Source organism: Anguilla rostrata, chromosome 4 (assembly GCF_018555375.3).
Source record: "Anguilla rostrata isolate EN2019 chromosome 4, ASM1855537v3, whole genome shotgun sequence".
Taxonomy (NCBI): Eukaryota; Metazoa; Chordata; class Actinopteri; order Anguilliformes; family Anguillidae; genus Anguilla; species Anguilla rostrata.
In genome coordinates, this window is record NC_057936.1 from 60,815,040 (window position 1) to 60,835,294 (window position 20,255).

The 20,255-nt window shown below is 43.6% G+C and overlaps 2 protein-coding genes and 1 long non-coding RNA gene across 9 annotated transcripts in view; all 3 read right to left on the reverse strand.

Annotated features, from left to right (window-relative positions):
- The window catches only part of LOC135253891 (uncharacterized), a 1,475-nt gene extending 641 nt beyond the window's left edge, over positions 1-834 (reverse strand). Inside the window, exons 1-2 of the long non-coding RNA XR_010329709.1 lie at positions 414-834; positions 1-375 (exon numbers count right to left, since the gene is read on the reverse strand). The exon at positions 1-375 is cut by the window's left edge and continues 641 nt beyond it. This is a non-coding gene — a long non-coding RNA (uncharacterized LOC135253891). The remainder of the gene's footprint in view (positions 376-413) is intronic.
- The window catches only part of cpne3 (copine III), a 19,460-nt gene extending 11,395 nt beyond the window's left edge, over positions 1-8,065 (reverse strand). For 2 of the 7 annotated variants that reach the window (XR_010329707.1, XM_064333721.1), the window contains exons 1-7: positions 7,878-8,062; positions 6,529-6,667; positions 5,507-5,686; positions 3,404-3,478; positions 2,441-2,512; positions 1,995-2,075; positions 842-931 (exon numbers count right to left, since the gene is read on the reverse strand). Coding sequence is in view for 6 of the 7 variants with exons in the window: in XM_064333721.1 (XP_064189791.1) it covers positions 842-931; positions 1,995-2,075; positions 2,441-2,512; positions 3,404-3,478; positions 5,507-5,686; positions 6,529-6,657 (627 nt within the window). In the remaining variant the exon portion in view is untranslated. Of the gene's footprint in view, positions 1-841; positions 932-1,994; positions 2,076-2,440; positions 2,513-3,403; positions 3,479-5,506; positions 5,687-6,528; positions 6,668-7,866 lie in introns of all 7 variants that reach the window. The other 5 variants (XM_064333723.1, XM_064333724.1, XM_064333726.1 and 2 more) reach the window with 4 other exon arrangements.
- A 1,382-nt stretch (positions 8,066-9,447) lies between these two features.
- LOC135253892 (histone-lysine N-methyltransferase PRDM9-like) lies at positions 9,448-19,115 on the reverse strand. Its single transcript, XM_064333727.1, is given in 12 exon segments — positions 9,448-10,455; positions 10,458-11,168; positions 12,014-12,204; positions 12,308-12,375; positions 12,998-13,269; positions 13,364-13,495; positions 14,118-14,238; positions 15,701-15,858; positions 16,356-16,481; positions 17,069-17,186; positions 18,505-18,546; positions 18,981-19,115. Coding segments are annotated over 11 exon segments (2,337 nt in total). The 5' UTR covers positions 18,523-18,546; positions 18,981-19,115; the 3' UTR covers positions 9,448-10,033.
- Positions 19,116-20,255: the final 1,140 nt, after the last annotated feature.

The window sequence follows — 20,255 nt, forward strand, 5'->3', positions numbered from 1 at the left end:
TCACTAGGATTAAGTCTACAGCTATCACAGCTATCAGAAAAGCCTTAATTACAGAGTTGAAAAGCACACCTTACTGCATGAGGCAAGCACTGTGTGGTGTTAAGTCTGTACATCAGAGCATCTGCAATAGATACCACATACAGACAAGAAAACACACCCAAGCCAATCTACACATTAGAGAGCAAAAGCCAAAACAAACTGGTGCTATAGCCTCCTTACAGATTAGCCAGTAAGACAAAGACAATTATTCTCCCAAAGCAGAGGGCTTTATAGTGTTAAAATTATATTAAAGGCAGAACAGTTCACCCCAAGTGACCTCGGAAACACAGTAGCCACGGCAACATAACAACCCCGGAACGACCCCATTCCACTCCACTTTGCAGCGGCTGTCGGTGAACTGGCTGACTACACACCTCCGTTTGGCCTGGCACTCTCGGACATTCAATAAAGGTTCGCTTATTTAGTAAAAAATGACGCCATCAGAAGAATTTGTCTCCCCGCGGCAAACACTCCGAGCTGGCTGATTTTCTCACCTGACTGGCTACTCAGAAATTTTGGGATCCCCGCCGTATCTTAAAGGGGCAGTTCTCCCGAAAATGGAATTTAAATTACCGGGACAAAACTACCGGGGCGGACTTTCAGCCCTCTGACACGGCACCAGAAACTGCTTAAATGGGACCCTGCTGTGTGTTAAAACAGAGAACAGGGAAGCAATGCAGGGTCTGAGCATCTTGCCTGTCCACTGAATCACGGCTTACACTGAACTCAGTGGGGATGTATGGAGACCCTAAAGACAGAGGACGCCCCTCCGGAAGCATGGGAGGTGTAGTTGGGGACCCACCTTAATGGGCTTGTCCATGTCGCCCCCACAGAGGGACTGCAGCGGGATCCTGAAAGGCTTCCAGGTGGGGTTCAGGTTGTTATTCACCACCTGCAAGAGGAGGAGAAGGATGTCTCCTGTTCCAATATCAGGTCCAGCCAATCACTACGGACTGGGGGGGGGGAAAAACAATCACATGGCCATGGCGGACAACCAATCGCTGGACAAACAAATTACTGGGCCCTGGTGGAGACCCAATCACTCTGGACCCGTAGAAAACAAATTATTGTGCACGAGTGGACATCCAATCATTGGGCACTCACGGAAAACCAATTATTGTGCTCAAGTGAATACAGACAGTGCTCAGTTTGGCCTGTCATTCACTTAATTAGAACTCACTAGGCCCTTCTCCCCTGAGGGATGGAAACACTGACACTCTCCATTTTAACTGACGTACACACCCCCACCCCCCCACCCAGAACTATATGACACAATGCCCCTGATTTCCCCAGCCGTCCTATATTTCGCTGTATGTACAGGAAATTAACTGTGAGGAAGTTATGCCATTTCAGCCGCAGGGACGGGTTTCCTAGCTTCAAAGCTCAAACGGCACGTTTCAGTCTGTGCGTGCGTGTGTGCACACGTGTGTGTGTGTGTGTATACATTTCAAAGCATAGAGAAATATGCTGAACAACATTTCCATTATTAACCCTTTATTTAACCTAGAGATACCATGAGCCCCCACATACCACAGCCCCTTACAATCGAAGCAATCGCAACTCTTCAGTCACAGTACTGTGAACAGGACATAGAGAATACCAGAGCCTTCAGACCAATGCTTTTCTCTCTGAGTCATTCCACACCCAGGGCGCTGAAGCAAACTGAATGACATCAGAACATGACGAAGCCCCTTGATAACTGTAATCTTTGATAAAAATGAGATTATGGGTGTGGGAAGTCAAACCAAGAGTTCATTCACAGATTAAAAATGCAATATGCAGCTCACCATTTAAAAAAGAACACAGATGTGGAGACGAATACAGTCAGGGACCCTTAAGGCAGAGGGGACAGCGTAAACAGTACAATAAGGCCCCCGTAATCAACAACAGACACCAGGGCGTTTGCTGCATAACAATAACCTATCTAAGCACTTCACAGATGGGCGTGGTCATACCTCTGTCCTGTGGGCAAGCTGCCATCCTGTCTCTGTCTGCTTGTAGAACTCCAGATATGGGTCAGACTTCCCAAAAAAGTCCTGAGGAACACGTTTAGCTTTTAGATTTTAAAAGCTGCCACTCTCCCCATAGCCTCGCTCCCTCACAGACACAAGCACACACGCACCACACATCACCACAACACACACCTCTCCTCACACACATACACAACACACACACACACACACACACACCACACACACACACACACCACACCACACCACCACACACACACGTACTTCATTATTACATGATGCAACAACCAAGATGCAGCTAATCCAGCCCGGATTTATCAATCTCAGACTTCAGTGTCCATCAGATTTAAAGGAAAGACTGACTTGAAGTGGATAAAGGGTGCCTGTGCTCTTGCGTTCATACTGTCTGCTTCCGGATAATTCCGCCTCACCTTATTGTCCAATTTCCTTGCCTCCACCTCAAAATTCGCCACCCTGTTGTCCTTTATTTCCTCAGCACAGATCTAAAAATGAAGGGAAAGTGAAAGACGTGGGAAAAAAGGAAGGCATACAAAGAAGCAGAAACCATTGCCAGAAATACTGAACCAAATCCGTTTAACATGTAGCTTTAAAGACACGACGAAAGGAGTTCTGCATATTACTCTAATTCTGTTCTTTCTGGAAGTTAATGTTTTACTAAATATTAAAAGTACTATCATTCATTAACATCATAAATCTGACACTGAGAAATTAGTGAAGTTGGCGAATAAAAAAAAAGAAAAGAAAAGCACTTGTAACAAGTTCCTTGGGAGTGAAAGCAAAAGTTAAAAAAATTTGGTGCGACTGAGAAACCACAAGCCGCAGATAAAGCACATGGTCACACAATGCAGGGGTGTGACAATTACATTTCAGTACAGGCATTTAGCAGAAGCTCTAATCCACAGCGATTTATACAACATGTAGTAATAATGCCCATGATTTTTAATGAGATGTTGGATGTCAGGTGATCACATAATTGTGGCCATGTAAAGTATGTCAAATGCACCACAGCCAGGTCATCCTCTGTTTACATGCTAACTGCACAGACCATTCTCCGTACTGGAAATAAACAACACGTTTGCATTTGGAATTGATCAGTCAAAGTCTACAGACGAAGGGTTGTAACACACTTTCCTGTCAGGTTCTCAGATGTTTGGCTGGGCTTCCAACCCAAAAGCACTTTTACAGTTCATGAAATGGGGTTTCTGAATGCATTAGACACGGTGTTTCGGAATGCCCTACGCATAGTGCAACTCAATGGGCTAGATTAACTTTACACCCCAGCTCTGTGTAAGAGTAATCTAGCTGTACAGATTCTTTTTATTTGGGGGGGGGGGGGGGGGGGGGTAACATCTTAAGCCTGCGATTGTACTCACTGTGATGGTGCCTTTCCCCGCAGGTTTCTTGTTCTTCAGAACCAGGGGTCGGGTTAGCTTCCTAGTGGACACAACCTGAAACAATGTCCGGAAAAAAAGAGTCCGTTTCATAGTTCAACAACAATTAACCCAACAAGTCAAACTGCGAGTAGAACCGTGGCTGCTCAGAGGATCAAAGACATTAAAAGACGAAGGGTAGCAAGGTGCTGTTTGACCAATCAGAGCCCTCCTATTCCTGCTTTGTGATTTTTTTTCTATTACTGAGCAACATGGCAATACAATAAATGCTTTTAAATGTTCTTCATTGAGCATTCTAACGCTGATGTAACGATCACTGCTGGTAATTCAAAGCTCTAGCAGGGCAGAAATTTGACTTGTTGAAAAGGTGCCATGCTATGAGTGTCACGTTGAAAGTCACTGAGCTCTTCAGCACGACCCATTCTACCGCCAACATTTGTCAACGGAGGTTGCGTGGCTGTATGCTTGATTCGTTGCACCTGTTAGCAACGGGAGTGGCTGAAACTGCCGAAACCACTAATTAGAATGGGTGTCCACATACTTTTGGAAACGTAGTGCACGTGGTTAGAATGTTCTTCACTGAGCATTCTAATGCTGATGTAACAATCCCTGCTGGTAGTGTTGATTCTACATTTAAATCCATGCTGATTAAGCTTAGTGTGAATATTAAAGACATATTGAGACATTAGGATGAGGCTGAAATAAATGACTTCTCTGCTCCATATCAGTGAAAGTGAAAGTGAAAGCATTTCAAAGCATTCGAGAGAGGATGACACCTGGAGTATCAGGTTGCAAATGTTGCCTCAGCCCTGTTACAGTAGTTCTCTGCTTTCAATACATGCAATCAGAGCAACAGGGTGAGACACCATGTTCACACACACACACAGACAGACAGTGAGACAGCATGCACGCACGCAGAATGGGGGTTCGTGAACAGTCCATGTTTACCACACACACACACATCACACACCACACTGAGCGACAGGGTGGCGACACCATGACACACACACTATAGACAGGGTATGAATGAACAGTGACCACGCACGGCAAATACTGTAAGTGTGTAATGTGAACATGGTGCTCAGCCCAGCCTTCTACGGTTCGGTTTGCTACATCTCAGAGCGACACCACCTCCTCACACAGAAAAGCGCACACCACCTGAGCGACAGGGTGGGACACCATGTTCACACACAGACAGACAGAGCAACAGGGTGAGACACCACGCTCACACACAGAGCGACACCATGTTCTCACACACACACACACACACTGAGCGACAGGGTGGGATACCATGTACACACACTCTCTATATACAGGGTATGAAAATGAACAGGTAACCAACCAGGCAATATTATATTGTAAAAGAGGTTGATAAAATGTTGAAAATGGCTGGCGATTCTAGAATCCACAAGCCACTCTCTGTCGGGTTGTCTGTATCTGGACATCTTTGCTAGCTATCTCTGCGGTCACACCCACCCCTCCTCACACAGAAAAGAGCGCCACACCCGGGACCATGGTAAACCCAATTTAAAATAACAAATGTGGGTAAAGGTGCACAAATTCAGCATGGGTGCATAAAGACAGAGGGCATAGATATGAGAATGGTTATTTTATAATATTCCCAAGGTGAAAATCCTGCATAGTATGCCTTTTAAAGCTATTTTAGAACTGCATCTGTATGGAGCAATAACTGAGCAGCAGTCCTCGTTCTCTGAAGGACCAGCATTGGCTCAATGCTGTGACACTTCCTGTGCTTGAAGACCTGTGTTGACAACCTTGTTCCAGATCAAAGACAAATCGGCACTGTGCAACTCCCAATACAAATCATAGCTATCACCTAGAACTGAAATATTAAATCCACAAACAGTCACATTTACATATGATCATGCCTCAACCATGTGCATGCTTATTTTGTGTGTGTGTGTGTGTGTGTGTCAGTGGGGAAACATACGTGAAATGGGTTACGTAACACTTTAACAGATGAGTGGTGAGGAAGTGCCGTTTGCCAAAGTCTGGCCAAAGGTCGAATGGGATGAGGACCCACACTTGACTGCCCCTCCTTCGCCTGAGTAAAAATGATCTCACCTGTCCCAGGGTGCACTCCAGCTCTCCCAGGAAGTCGTCATCGCCGAGGTCGATCGTCTTGTTGTCGATGTCATACACCGCGAACTTCAGCTTCTGCATCAGCTCGAAGTAGTAATCGATGAGGAATTTCTTGGCAAACTTTGGCGCAAGACAATTCTGGACCCTCTCAGTGCGACCCACCTGTAAAACACAGAGTATCTGATTACTTCTTTAATTACGATCACTTATATTCCAACGCAGCAGAATTCACACACAAACACAGACCTCGAACTACATTCAGATTTTCCCCACAGGCCTGGAAGCATGTTTCGCAGTTCTCCCTCTCCACCTCAGCTGATGTTTGGACACAAACAAAATGGCTACAGCACACATCACTGGAAAGTGTTTGTGGTGAGATAAAACAGCGTTTCCCAACCGGTGTGCCGCGGCACTCTGGCGTGCCGTCAGGCGAGGTCGTGTGCGCCGTGTGAAAAATCCTTTAAAAAAAATTTTAATATTCAAATTAATTTAAAAAACTTAAATGAACAAATCCCATCCACAAAATTCCAAAATAATATAGTCGAAGTAAAGACATCATCATTCCCAACTATGAACAGCCAAGAACTAACCTACTGCTTGGAATGAGGGCAATTACCTAGCTTAAAATGCAGTCCATTTCTTAAAATAAATGTCATTAAAATGCATATTGCTTAATTAAAACCCCAAAAGAACATTTAGGCCTACTGTTGGCACGTGTGGAGGGGGGCTACAGGGTGTTTATTTTTTGTGCTTTTGAGAGTGGTGTGCCATAATATTCTGTAAATTTGGAAAGTGTGCTGTGGAAGGAAAAAGGTTGGAAAACGCTGAGATAAAAGATAGCAGAATATGTGTTACTATTATTAACATTAACCACAGATCGGGAACTACTTGCCCCCGCTCACACACAGACCTAGAACTACATTTACCCTCAGACACATGCAGAGAACTATATTCACCCTCTCATACACAAACCTAGTACCACATTCATCTTATCGGACACAGACCTCGTACCACTGGTCTGAAGCATTGCTCATCAGGAGGACACATAATGGGTCGGACTTGGAGCCCACATCCTTGTCCAGGAGGTTCTCACAGGACACCGTCAGCTCCACCTTGGTCACACACTGAGCCATCAGAGCTTAACTGAAAAAAGTAACACCAAGGTCATGCTAATTACTTTTAAAGCTATAAAAAAATCTTTATTATAAAAATAACAATGATAATAATTATGATATAATAAGAGATATCATATAAGGACATAAAATGACTTAAATGACTATCACCAGGATATAATAACAAAAACTAACACGCCATGTCCGTTATGATTATCACACAATTAAGCTCAATCAGTTCATTGGCTGAAAAAAGCTTGATTCATGAAAAACAGGTTCATGACCGTGGGATTCGCGGGAAGAAGTCAATTTGCCAGTTCGCTATGAACACGAAGACATTCTGGCAATTCACATTCAATGAATGCGGTTGTACGTATTCGTTACTCTTCATGGGAAAACTAGCTGGATAGTGTGTATTTAGGATTACACGTTATGCATGGTTTATTCATTTTCAACTAACTTTTCATATGCCAAACCAGGGAGGCAGCTAAAGTAGATTAACACCACAAAAACTGTAGTTTATTTTCTATTTATGCAAATGTCAATCAGCTGGACCAGGAAATGTTACTTTTGCTCACTGCTCCAGCTAACGTCAGCTCATTATATAGCTTTTTCCGACAACGTACATTTCCAGACTGTTATGAGCTACCGTAGCATAAAGATACGGACAGCAAGTTTTTTTTAATTTTATTTTTACTGATGTTGGCCTATCGTTATGTTGTGCAAGATATACGTTGTTCTGTTGCGTCCGACCGAAGCTTTTTTGTGTCTTTTAACTGCAATCGCCACATCCTGAAGTTTAGCAATCGAATTAGCCAGTTAACGTTTTTAACAAGTCGCATATAAAAACGCAATGCTTAACAAACTTACGTCATAACATAAGTTTGTTGTCAGGCTCTGGCAGATGTAACGTAGGTTTACCAACTTAAATTTATTTTAATATACGTTAAAACACTTGCTGGATGTATGGACGCCTTATATCCAACAAAAACACAAATCTAGTCCTGCATAACTCCGTAATCAAAAACCATGCCCTGAAAGTGACCCTATTAAACAGCCTCGGTAAATCTGTGAATGGAGCAAGCATGCTAACTTTAGCGTCTAGCTAACCAGACTGCACAGCTAGTTTTTAAGATTATAAGACCCACAACACTAAAATGTATACAATTTTTATTTATATACATATGGTAAGCAAAAGTATGTCCACAGATTAACAGAGTAAATACGTACATTTTACTTACCAATCTAAACAAATTTAGGGAAAGTAAATCCAAACAGCACGACACCCAATGCAAGCAGGCAACTCCCAGGCTCTACGTAGATTGGCGTACAGGGTGATTACAGCTGCGCTGCGCAGCCAAACTAGCTCACCTCTGCGTTCTAGCCATGACGACAGACAAACACACTAGGTCAAATACGCATGTCTATGGTGTGACCCACCTACGTAATAGGCCGGCTGGGGGAGGAAAGTGGGTAGAGCTGTAGCTTCAGTTGGTGGATGGGAAGGAGGGTCTGAGGAAGATGGAGGCGGGACCCTTCCCCCCCAGCACTGTGCGTTCCCTGCCCATGATGACTCATGGTTCATGTTCATTGCACTCTATTTACCATCCATCCTATACATTTTGGTCAGACCGATCCTAATTGACTGCAGCACCATTGAGCGTATACTGCCCCCCAGTGGAGTGAAGAGTGTAGTGCATGCAGTCCGGTGAATAACGCTCCTATTTCAGCTCAGGACTGTCCTGCACCTCCTGTCAACTCCACAGCCACCGCCCTAAAAAACAGACCCCTGTCAATCATGGCACCCAGCTAGGGCCACGGCCTCTGGAAAGCCAAGGTCAGAGGTTCAGCAGTAGCACCAATCAGTTGGAAGTAGTAGTTTTTTAGGTGTATGTGGTTATGATGTTCTTAACAGAACATTCTAACGCTGGTGTAATGATCACTATTGGTAACTCAAGGCAATGGAGTTCTAGAACACTGGCTTTTACATTACATTACAGGCATTTAGCAGACGCTCTTATCCAGAGCGACTTACACAACTTTTGTACATAGCACTTTACATTGTATCCATTTATACAGCTGGATATATACTGAAGCAATGCAGGTTAAGTACCTTGCTCAAGGGTACAACGGCAGTGTCCTTACCCGGGAATCGAACCTGCGACCTTTCGGTTACAAGCGCAGTTCCTTACCCACTGTGCCACACTCCGTCCCGGCTTAGAATGTTGAAAAAGAAAATCTACTGTTCAGAGGGTTAAATAATAACAACATCCAATCATGGGGGGCCACAACCTATAGGAGCCGAGGGCCCAGCAGTCTTTCAGACCCGGTGTGATGCTGGGTGGAGCTCCTGCCAGAAAAGATCCCCTGCATACAAACATCACTGGAGAGGAAACTTAAGTGTTAAAAACAATTCATACTGTTTTCTGACAGCATTTTATCTTTTTTAAATGATGTAAAGTCTGCTCTCCCACACCACAGAGAATACCCCTCCTTAAAATGGCAGTTTTTGGATAGTCTTTCAGGCATTAGGATGGCAAATCCTTTCCCGTTTATGATGGCACCAAGGTTGTAAATGCATTTTAAGCATCTGAAATATAAATATTCCCTTTGACCTCTTGATGTAATCCACTCTTATTCAAATAAAATTTGGAAATGAAAGCTGGATGCTTGACATTTCAGCTGGGGTGAATGAAATTTATATGCAATTCCTCTGGATAAACAAAAACTACTAAGAAGAGCACAACACAACATGATTGCACAATATATAAACTGAGGTTTATACAAACATCTGATTGGTAACATTTACACACACTGAAAGCTCAGTTACATTACAGCACAAATGAAAACTGCAACCTGGTCTCCACATTTGAGGTAGTAGATGAGCATATGCTTCAGAGGGTTGGGCAGATAAAGGAGCGGGGGGGGGGAGATATAAAACCCATGCATCAAAGATCCACTAAGGTCTTCATTTATTGAGCTTTATAATAACCATTACCGAAGAACAGTAACGGTTATTTATTTTCAAACTTAAATGTTATGTGTACTTAACAGTTAAAAACAGTTCAAGTATTCCAGTATTTCATGACGTAATAGATAATGTTACAATATGAAGCAATGACCAGGCTTACCTGCAGACTGGGGAAATATGGTTCACCTTTTCCCGGTTTTAATATAACCCCAAATTATTAAGCAGGCAAAGATGTAATACTAGTATATACAATGATAAAATACAAATTTTTAAAACCAACATACTACAGCTGGTTGAGAAAGTATATTTGTATGCCTTAAAAATGTTCCATCACAAAGTGAGAACTTGCTTAAAAACACGTACCATCAGTCATTTAAAAATAGCTTCGGACACTACATTCAAGAAACTAAAACGTTTCAACATTTATCACATGCGCCTGACCCCATGCTCAAGGACAGGTGCGCTTGATTCAGCAGTTCTGTGAGTTTGCTGGTGTTTCTTTAGGTCACAGGAGTAACTGAAACTCTTCCCACACTGGGCACAGTGGTACGGCCTCTCCCCTGTGTGAGTGCGCTGGTGTCGTTTAAGGTCTCCCTCCAGACTGAAACTCTTCCCACGCTGGTCACAGTGGTACGGCCTCTCCCCTGTGTGAGTGCGCTGGTGTCGTTTAAGGTCTCCCTCCAGACTGAAACTCTTCCCACACTGGGCACAGTGGTACGGCCTCTCCCCTGTGTGAGTGCGCTGGTGTCGTTTAAGGTCTCCCTCCAGATTGAAACTCTTCCCACACTGGGCACAGTGGTACGGCCTCTCCCCTGTGTGAGTGCGCTGGTGTCGTTTAAGGTCTCTCCCTGAGTGAAACTCTTCCCACACTGGGCACAGTGGTACGGCCTCTCCCCTGTGTGAGTGCGCTGGTGTCGTTTAAGGTTTCCCTCCCGACTGAAACCCTTCCCACACTGGGCACAGTGGTACGGCCTCTCCCCTGTGTGAGTGCGCTGGTGTCGTTTAAGGTCTCCCTCCAGACTGAAACTCTTCCCACACTGGGCACAGTGGTACGGCCTCTCCCCTGTGTGAGTGCGCTGGTGTAGTTTAAGGTTTCCCTCCCGACTGAAACTCTTCCCACACTGGGCACAGTGGTACGGCCTCTCCCCTGTGTGAGTGCGCTTGTGTAGTTTAAGGTTTCCCTTCTGACTGAAACTCTTCCCACACTGGGCACAGTGGTACGGTCTCTCCCCTGTGTGAGTGCGCTGGTGTTGTTTAAGATCGCTCCCTGCACTGAAACTCTTCCCACACTGGGAGCATGTGTGTGCGTTCATGCTGCCAGTATCTAACTGTTTTGGAGTGAGGAGCTGAGCTGTACCTGGGACAGTATGACAGGGTGCACAGAGCCTATGGAAGCTGCCGGAAGGCTGGAGACTCTCTGATGTGACTGATCCAGCTCTGAGCAGTCTCACGTACTCCTCAGGGTGAGATCTCTTGATGTGTTTGTGCAGGTAGTGCTCTGCTGTGTAGGAGAGCGAGCACTGAGTACAGGGGAAGAACTGAGACGGCACAACCTCACCCCCTGGTGGAGAAAAGAGAACGAGTTCAGTATGTAGAACCGGACAGAAAAACCCACCCTGTCCTTAGTGTTTTTAGCAGCAATACATTTTCCCCCAGCATGACTGACAGATTCTAGCATTTCAAAAAGACATATTTTGATAGTGCTCCAAAAAAAAACATAAAACAAAACAAAAAAAAAAACAATCAGAAATCACAAAAAAATTCAACACAATTTGCCACTTAAAAAAATACATTACATTGACAGTCACAGGCCTATCTGCGGCTAGACCTCTATGTATCCATGAGCGTCTACGTACAAGACCACAGTAGTGGTGTAGGAGACCATGAGTCAGGGAAGAACTAGACGCCAACCCACCCCTGGGGAGAAAGAGAACGGTTCAAGTAGAAGGACAGAAAACCACCGCCCTAGTTTTGCAACTTTTCCCAGCATGATAAACTAGCATTCAAAGACAATTGATAGTGCTCCAAAAAAATCTATAACAAAAAAAAAAACAATCAGAAATCACAAAAAAATTCAACACAATTTGCCACTTTAAAAAATTATTACATTAAATCCCCTTGTTAGTTTAGCAATTTGGTGAGTCAATACAAGCCAAACAGCAATGTTCACGCTTCACTTTCCTGAAGTTAACAATTCACTGCAAAGTCAGAATGCTTCAGAAATTTATTAATGCCGAATCAGAAAATCAACCAAGCAAGACAGAATTCTTAAAGGCCCATTATCGATCATTCAACAGCTGAAAAAGTGCAAATTACATTTTAAAACTGCACGCTGCCCAATTCCATAGCCCTGGCTGTTCCAGAGTTAAGGGGGGGGGGGGGGTGAATGGAGATGCATGCACGTACCTTTAGAAGAGCACTTGTTGCTCCATAGGTAGCTGAAGGTGATGTCCAGGTCCTTGGCGTAGTCCTCCCCATACCACACCAGCAGCTCCTGGCCTGGCAGAATGGGCTTGAAGCAGCGGTACAGAATAGAGCCTCGGTACTGGAACGCCACGAGATTCTGCTCCTCTTCATTCCGAGCGCAGTTCACATACCTGAGTCCAAAGGGACACAGGCAAGCGAAAGAGAATTAGACAAAACTATGACGGCAGAGAGATGCAGTGTTCTCTCTCTCTCTGTCTCGACACTGCCACCTACCTCATCCAGTTGGAGTGAGTTTCTCTCCTGGCGTCAATGTACTCAACACAGCGCTTGCTCCTGTAGATCTAACACAGCCTTGTTAGCTCAAAAAAACAGCACTGGCTCTTGTGGATAAAACAGCCTTGCTGGAAAGTACAGTAAACGCCCACACCCTAGCAGATCCTCCAAACCCGTGCTTTCGGTGCAAACTAGGAATACGGGTTCTCCGCCATACTGGATTGATGGTGTTCACTACATGAAAACAGTTTATTCTATTCATTTTTGCATATTCACATATGAAAAAGTTTTTATTTTTTACAGTTAATCCAAACCCGTGTAACCACCTCTGGCCAGTTGCGCAGGAGTTTACTGTACTATCGTAGTAACAATATTAGACCACTGAATTTCTACATTTTAGACCCGCCTTACATCTCTGCACTATAAACACACACACACAACTCTACACTGGTATTAAATCTACCCTACAAAAACTCACACAGCTCTATACCGGTATGTTATAAACACCATACATTAATTGACCACTGCACTGCTGTCTCTCTGTACTACAGCACATTTCCACACACACTCACACTAGACGCACTGATTCTACTGCATCTGTATAACACACCGCTGCACTATGAACACCCCACTGCACTGACAGAACTGTACACAGTGCTGACTGTCACGCAGCATTAGCACCCATCTCACCATCCAGGAGTAACCGCTGTCAACGGCTACATCTTTATCGGTCAGGTCTCCCTCGTACGGTCCATAGTGCACCCCTCTGGCCACCGTCCGCTCCTGGTTAAACACCCCCAGGCCTGCTCCAGGGATGCTGGAGACTCGGACCTCCAAACCGGGGGGCAGGGTAAGCCGGGCCCTGTCAGGGCTGCCCATGGGTGCAGGGGCGTCCAAAATGAACGCGGGGGGGCCGTGCACCTGACATTCATCAGTGAAGAAGGACTGGCACTCGTCACAGTCTAGAAGACAAAAATAGTTCATTCATAACTGGACCTCGATCAAAAAGGAAACCACAGGAGAAATAGAAACCGCCTTTGCTTCCACGTGGCTCACAGAGATAATCTTCGTCTCTGGGCTCCTCTTCCTCGGTGTAGCGCACGCTCCGCGTGCTGCGCAGCTTGTCACCGCGGACATAAAGCCTTTGCTGCTCAGTCGGCAATTTCAGACTCTCTTTCTTCAGTAGTCCTGCAACAGTAAATGTGCAACAATGCAAACATGCTAAATATTCATTCAATTTGTGCACTTTCAGTCTAGCCACTAGCAGCTCGATATACAAGCGTAATATTGGGAACAGATGAACCTTGGACAAATGACTGTAGTACTGATGTGCCAGTCTGCAAGCACTGTGTCAGTCTGTACTGACAGCACAGCTTGCTTGCAAGAGGCCACAGTGTGGAAATCAACTGAAGAAGTTAATTCTTCAACAAGAATTAACGCATTTTGCATTAAAAGGTGCTTCAGCCAGCAGTGTTGTGACCACATTTTGGTCCCATGTCCATGTTATTAGGTCAATGCCAGTCCCCTGCGACTTACGTACACCACATTATATTGTAAAAATATGTATCCACTAATGCCAAAGGGTGTCAGTTTGTCAGCAGAAAGTACCAAACTCTGCAGTTTCCCTTGTTCCGTTGCGCACCATTTACAAGAAAAGATTGCACACACTGACCAATTTTGGGAGAAACGAGGTACATGTCTTCAGGAAAATCAGGAAAGGAAGATGAAGGTAGATGAGAAATATCAGGAGATCTGAATGATGCAACATGAACAGGCATCCATGTTTAAGGCCCAGTAGCCTTGCCTATACCAGTATTTGCTTGTTTGGAGCTCCTGGAGCTCCGTTTGGACGCCCCCCTCTGCTTCTCAACAGGGGAGCCATGGAAACCATTGTCGCCATCATTGCTGGGGCAGGTAACATTCTTCACCCCCTGAAATAATGGCAAGTGAGAACATGCGAATGTACACAACACACAACATACATTCATTCTTTTACAGAGCTCTTCAGTGACTAATCAACAGGCAGCTGAGGATCAACTGCGTGTTCATCTCACAACACTTATCTGCACATCTGTGTTTTGGTGCTCAAATGCATTTGAAAACAGTATATTTTACAGCAATGCATTCAAGAAAATGCAATTAATGTGGTTGTTAGTGTCTACATTTAAGTTTCTACAAAAAGAAAACAAGGGATGTTCATTTTTTTACCTTTCACTCAAACGCCTAAAAACCAAAAACTGAAATTTAAGATTGAAAGTTTTTTTTAAAGGGTGTCCATTAAAAAAAAAAGGTAATTAGCAAATACAGGTAATGAATAAAACTGAAACAGTCATATAGTCCCAATAGTCGTCCCGAGTCGTAATAACCAGGCACAATGGGCAGTAACAATCTGTCTGAAATTCTGAAGGACAAACATGACGCATGTGAGCATGTCACTCGACTGTCCCATACTATCCCACGCATGCTTGTCAGAGTTCAGTCGGAGTTGGATGGCCATGACATCATAATATCAGTCATACTCTTCAAATGATTCACGAGTCTTTGGAGGGGAAGCATTTCCCAGCGAAGGATTCCTCCATGTAGGAATGAATTTTCTTTAACAAGTGAAAAGACGGTCACTCAATTACCATTAAGCAACAACACCAACACTACGAGGGCAAGTACACCCAAACCATGTCAGGACAATGTACCCTCGCGGATCCATCGGACCCTTCAACGCTGGAGCACTTGAGTTTCCATTTGGTTTAGTGCCTGCGTTCAATAGAAAAACTAGCTTTGTTTCATTACTGGAAGCATTAAACACTGCTGCCTGGTGTCACCTTCCAATTTCACCAAAAACCTAAGAAATTAATGATAAAGAACAAAGACCGGTTTCATGGTTCCATATGCCTCAGTTTTTGTTGTCTAAGGGCAACAGTATAACCATCCAATCACTCCAACATCTGTCAGTTCTCGGGGGCTGTATACTGGTACACTGGGGTTCAGAAATGCATGCAGCTTGCTGACCGATTCTTTCCCACTCTGCAATTTGTCCCAGCACACGCAGCTGCTGCACAAAAGAACTGCGCAGCTCAAGCAGGTGGACTGCAGGCAGCCACAACAGAGCACAGAGCACCTAGCAAGTATGAAAAGGGTTTTCCTGGAGACCAAAACTCTCCCCACACAGGACAGACACTGTGTGCCCGCCCACAAGACTCCCAGCCAGTGTGTCCTACAAACAACACCATAAAGTACTGCTCGTAGTGCAACAGCAGGGGTCCCACGCCAAGGGCCCAATGGAAAACTGTAGCAGCTGGTCTCCTCATCACTAGAAATAACCAGAACAGGTCATAGCGATGTCTTCAATGGCACAACTCCCTGTTCGGTACGAGCGCTTGCGTAGCTAGATTTCACCTGTGTGTGGCACAGTCCGGATGCTGGAGACTCTGTCTGGGTTTCAGGCAGCAAGGCCGCCCCGCTCCTGTCCTGTGCCACCGCACTGCTCTGTGAAGCCCCAGAGGGGGCGCCATGCTGACTGGGTCTCCTGATTTGGGAACTGAAGCTCCTGGACGCTGCAAACGTTGCAAAAAATTGTTTTGTAGCATTGTGAAAGTACAATATGCCTGAAGAGTGTGCGGACTTGTGCACACAGCTAATACAGTAGGATATGATCAACAGGTGAAATGTTATTTTAAAAAGTTCAGCTATGGCAAAGTCTATTCAAGAATTCCTTCCACTAGTTATATTTTAACACTGCTTATCATGAATCTGGCTTTGCCAAAAAATTTTCATGGTTAACTAGCAAGGATCTTAATTGCTGCTGTTAGTTAATAAAACGATGCATGTTTGTAGCCACTGATATAACACACCGCTCAAAAATCACTATTAATAAAGATAACGCTTGCAATACTGTGGTCCTGTGCAGTTACTTTTATACAACCACACTTCTGAAAATGAAAATACAGATATCTGCATGTCATAAATGATTACGCATTTGTGTTTGTGCGTGGTTCAGAGCTAAATACTTGTGTGCGTATAATGCACGCAATGCAGTTGTATGTTCGAGTACCAGGCTTCCTCAGCAGGCCAGGCCTCCACTCCTCATCTTCAGAATCGCTTTGTTCAGCAAAGTCTACTGGCCTGTCCGTCCGCGGTCGACCCGACTTCATGAAAGCCGGAGTAGGGGAATAGAGCCCTGAGGAGAGGGGGTGGGAGAATTCGGGCTCAGAAATGCATTCATACCTTGTTACCGTACGCAATCTGTTTGCCAGACACAGGGACAAACTGTGAGCCTTTAGGCAAATTAACAGTGCTTTTATCCAGAGCAAAAAAATGCAGAGGACTCAATTGCATGGATTAATAATTGATATATGTCTAATCTGACGAGACTTCAGAGAGAATTTTAAAATGCTGAAAATACAAGAAAAAATATGTTAACTCATATTTGCAAGCAACAACTTAAAACAAAACTAACTTCAAACTATTGAAAATGATCACTAAAGAAAATCTTTCAAAATTGTCTGTATTTGCAGATACAGCTAAACCTCAATTTCACTATCAAACATAAGACAGAAAATGCTGCTCTTTTCCTCTGCACAAAACTTTGAACTGTACAGTACTCAGCACATTACAGGGCTCAACATTAGCATAATGTACATTTCATGCCAAATTCTGTGACAAAGGCAATACCATTTAAATATACACCAAAACTGCTATTCAGAATAATTGCCAAACAAAAAGTAAAAGTACAACCGCGCACCGTGTAAAATAAATGAGCTGTACCTAATGCTAACATAGCTTCGTGGTTCCTCTTGATGTTCTTGTAGCGCAATTTCTCACATTTTTGCAGATTGGTCCACTCGGTCTTCGAGAAGTACACTTTGAGCTCCTCAAAATTCTCCTGGAACGGCGACAAAGACCAAATGAGCTACACATTTGAACATGCAGTAATCTTAAGTATTTTCCACAGGTGACCTTTCCTTGGAATACAAAATTTGGTTGCTTTCCTCTAAATTGTATTTATGTTAATGAATGGTGTCGAAAGCATTGCGGGAAATCTGGATGACAGACTCAGCCGAGACGCAGAGCCCATTTTACTGCAAACTATCGATACTATTGTAGCCACGCACTAGCACCACTTACAACTGAGGCGCTTCGACAATACTTGTTCACAGTAACGTTCGCAGCCCACATTTCCCACAGGGACGCCTAACGGAGGCATGCTATTTCAACTGCTTCGCCTGTTCATTGTTGGCTCCATTCCACCACTTAAAAAGGGTAAAAAATTCGTGCGATATGACCAGGAAGGGAAGTACGAAACCCTGTACATGGCCATAAGATATTGGAGAATGGTACTTTTTGCGGAAGGAAATTTGCGTCAAATGCGAATTTGCTTATCGTCCACTTACCTGAAAACAAAACCCGATCACGCCCCCTTGTGGCGTATGTTCTGTTCTTTTCATTGCGAACTTCGAAAGGACTTGGGCAAAAAAGTAGGTGTTCAGTATTTAAGGTAATTAAACTGCCCTTTTGTGGAATTTCATGTCCATGCAAACGTATATGGGCATATTAGGGCGAGTTTAAATAAGCACTACCCTGTCCAAGTGCATAGAATAGGCCATCTCGGCACTGGGCGACGATATCGCCGAAGCGCGTCAGTTCATTATCTCGTCTCCTAAATAATTTTGAGCAGGACTATACAAGCCAATATGCTCTTGTTAATGTTTTTTCTGTTTTATTTATGAGGTTTCTCAACAATTATTTGTCATTTTTTGACCAATAAACATTTATTCCATTTGAACTTTACTTTATGGGACAGGAATTTTCACTCTTGCCTTGATCACTAGAAAAAGATAATTTTGTCCAGTACATGGAAGCGGCTACTTATAAAAGTAAAGTGTGACATGCCTGCTGTGGAGACGTTTCTAAAATGGGCAGGCTAGCCGCGCGGCTAGGCTAACCGGCGACGGTCTTCTAATTTTCCCAGGAAGAAAAATAAGGATAGTCTAGCAGACCTTACAATTTATATATGTATGTGTTTGTGACGAGCTATGCTGCGTTTCAAGTTGTGTATCGGGTAAACGAACAAGGAACAACGCAGACAGATGTTATGATGACACCAAAGTAGTGAAAAGGCGTCCGTCTATGGGTAACCGAACGATATCCACTCCCACGTCCGTCGCGCTGGCAGGTCACTTCACCGACCGTTACTTTCTTACCTCTTCACACGAAGTCATGGTTCCCACGGAATCCCTTATTGTCTGTCGTTCAAAAAACAAGTGTTAGCTAGCTAGGTAGAGAACGACGTTATCCAAAAATCCATGCTAATTAGTGCCACCTTTAGGGCTACCTTTTTTTAACACCTCGCAAAAAATTATCTTACAGCAGCCATGTTAGCCTGTAATGCATAACAAAACTTACAACACATTAACCATTTTTCAATGACTGGTAAATAGCTTGCTACTATTAATGTACAGCCATCATTTTTAAGTTACACTTCTTGTTAGCTACGCATTATGCGAACGATAGAAACTGGAAAGCGAACCATAGCCAGTTTATGTCAGTTACTAACCGCGTTCGTTAGGTTATACTATGTCTGTGAATTTGGCTCTTGTTAGCTGACATAAGTTATTAACGAGAAATTGGCTACAAAAAGCATTTTGACTTTCATAGACAACAACTTTACTAGCCTCACCTCAGCAACTTATGTAAACGTCAGCAGCTTGTTAAAACTTACAAATATGTCTTATCTTTCACCACCTTCAAGCTCTCACTTCGTAATTGAAAATCAAGACTAAAGCGAATGGGGTGAGCAACCTCTTGTGGAAAAAGGTAACCGCTCTTTTTCCCCGCCAAAATTGGAATCTTGCTGACGTCACCACAGAAGGTCAGGCACTGTGAGGCGACCGTGTGTGAGAAGGGAGTCAAAGTAGCCTTGTTATGTGCGAAAATCATGGACACGAAATTGTTATTAATGTAACCTCATTGGTCATTTTAGCTATTACAAATTTCATTATGTGCAGCAGTTTGTGATTTTTAAAATATGTTTTCTGGTATGGTGTCTGCAAATGGCCTATCAAAAGTCTGATATTCACGTTCATGTCAAGCTCTAGAGAAATGGCGGATCGTGGAGTGTCAATTCCAAACATTGCAGCAGCGAATTAAGAGTAGCAGTGTTTTTGATAGTCTATTATGCTCTTTTCAAAATTAAAGAATGTAAAATCAACAGCACATTTAGATCGAATTAACAATGTGCATCAACTTAAAGCATGTTAGCTCATTTTCAACCAAATCAGTTACATAACGTTACGTAGCACATAATGTTACCTAATATTACGTATAAAGTTAGCTAATAGCAAGCAATATTGGTTGTAACTTGTTACGTTCTCTTCAATTTATATTATTACACAATCAGAGAGTGGGGCTTCTAAACATAGGCTAGTATTTTTAGAGGAAAAGGCATTAGTCAAATATAACATTCACGCTGCATACATGATGGTCAGTTATCCATTCCACCACATGGGGGAGTCCATACATATTCTCCACACACGTCTATGTGAATACATTTCTATACGTTATCTAACGGAAATACTGTGTTTGTCTCTGGTTCATTCATTGCCATTTCCGTTGCTTTTCTGAAGGGAACATCAACAGCAAAACACACAACCTGCTTGTCATTTCAGTGCAATAAAGACAGACTTGGGGTCTGACAAATCATTTTGCAGTATTACCAGTTCTACTACCTGTCAAAAATGTTTTCAAAGTAGAGTTTCAGTCACTTCACATGTAGTTAAACTCTACAGCTTTTGGGTCATTTACCTCAAGTGGCACTGCAAGCATGGGCTTAAATGCTTTCAGTAAACAGTTTGTACCATGCTGTCCTTAATAGCACCAAATTTCCCTTGGGTGTAGTCTTGCAATATCTTGGTGAGATTCTTAAAGGAGTACCATGGTGATTTTCACACTTTCT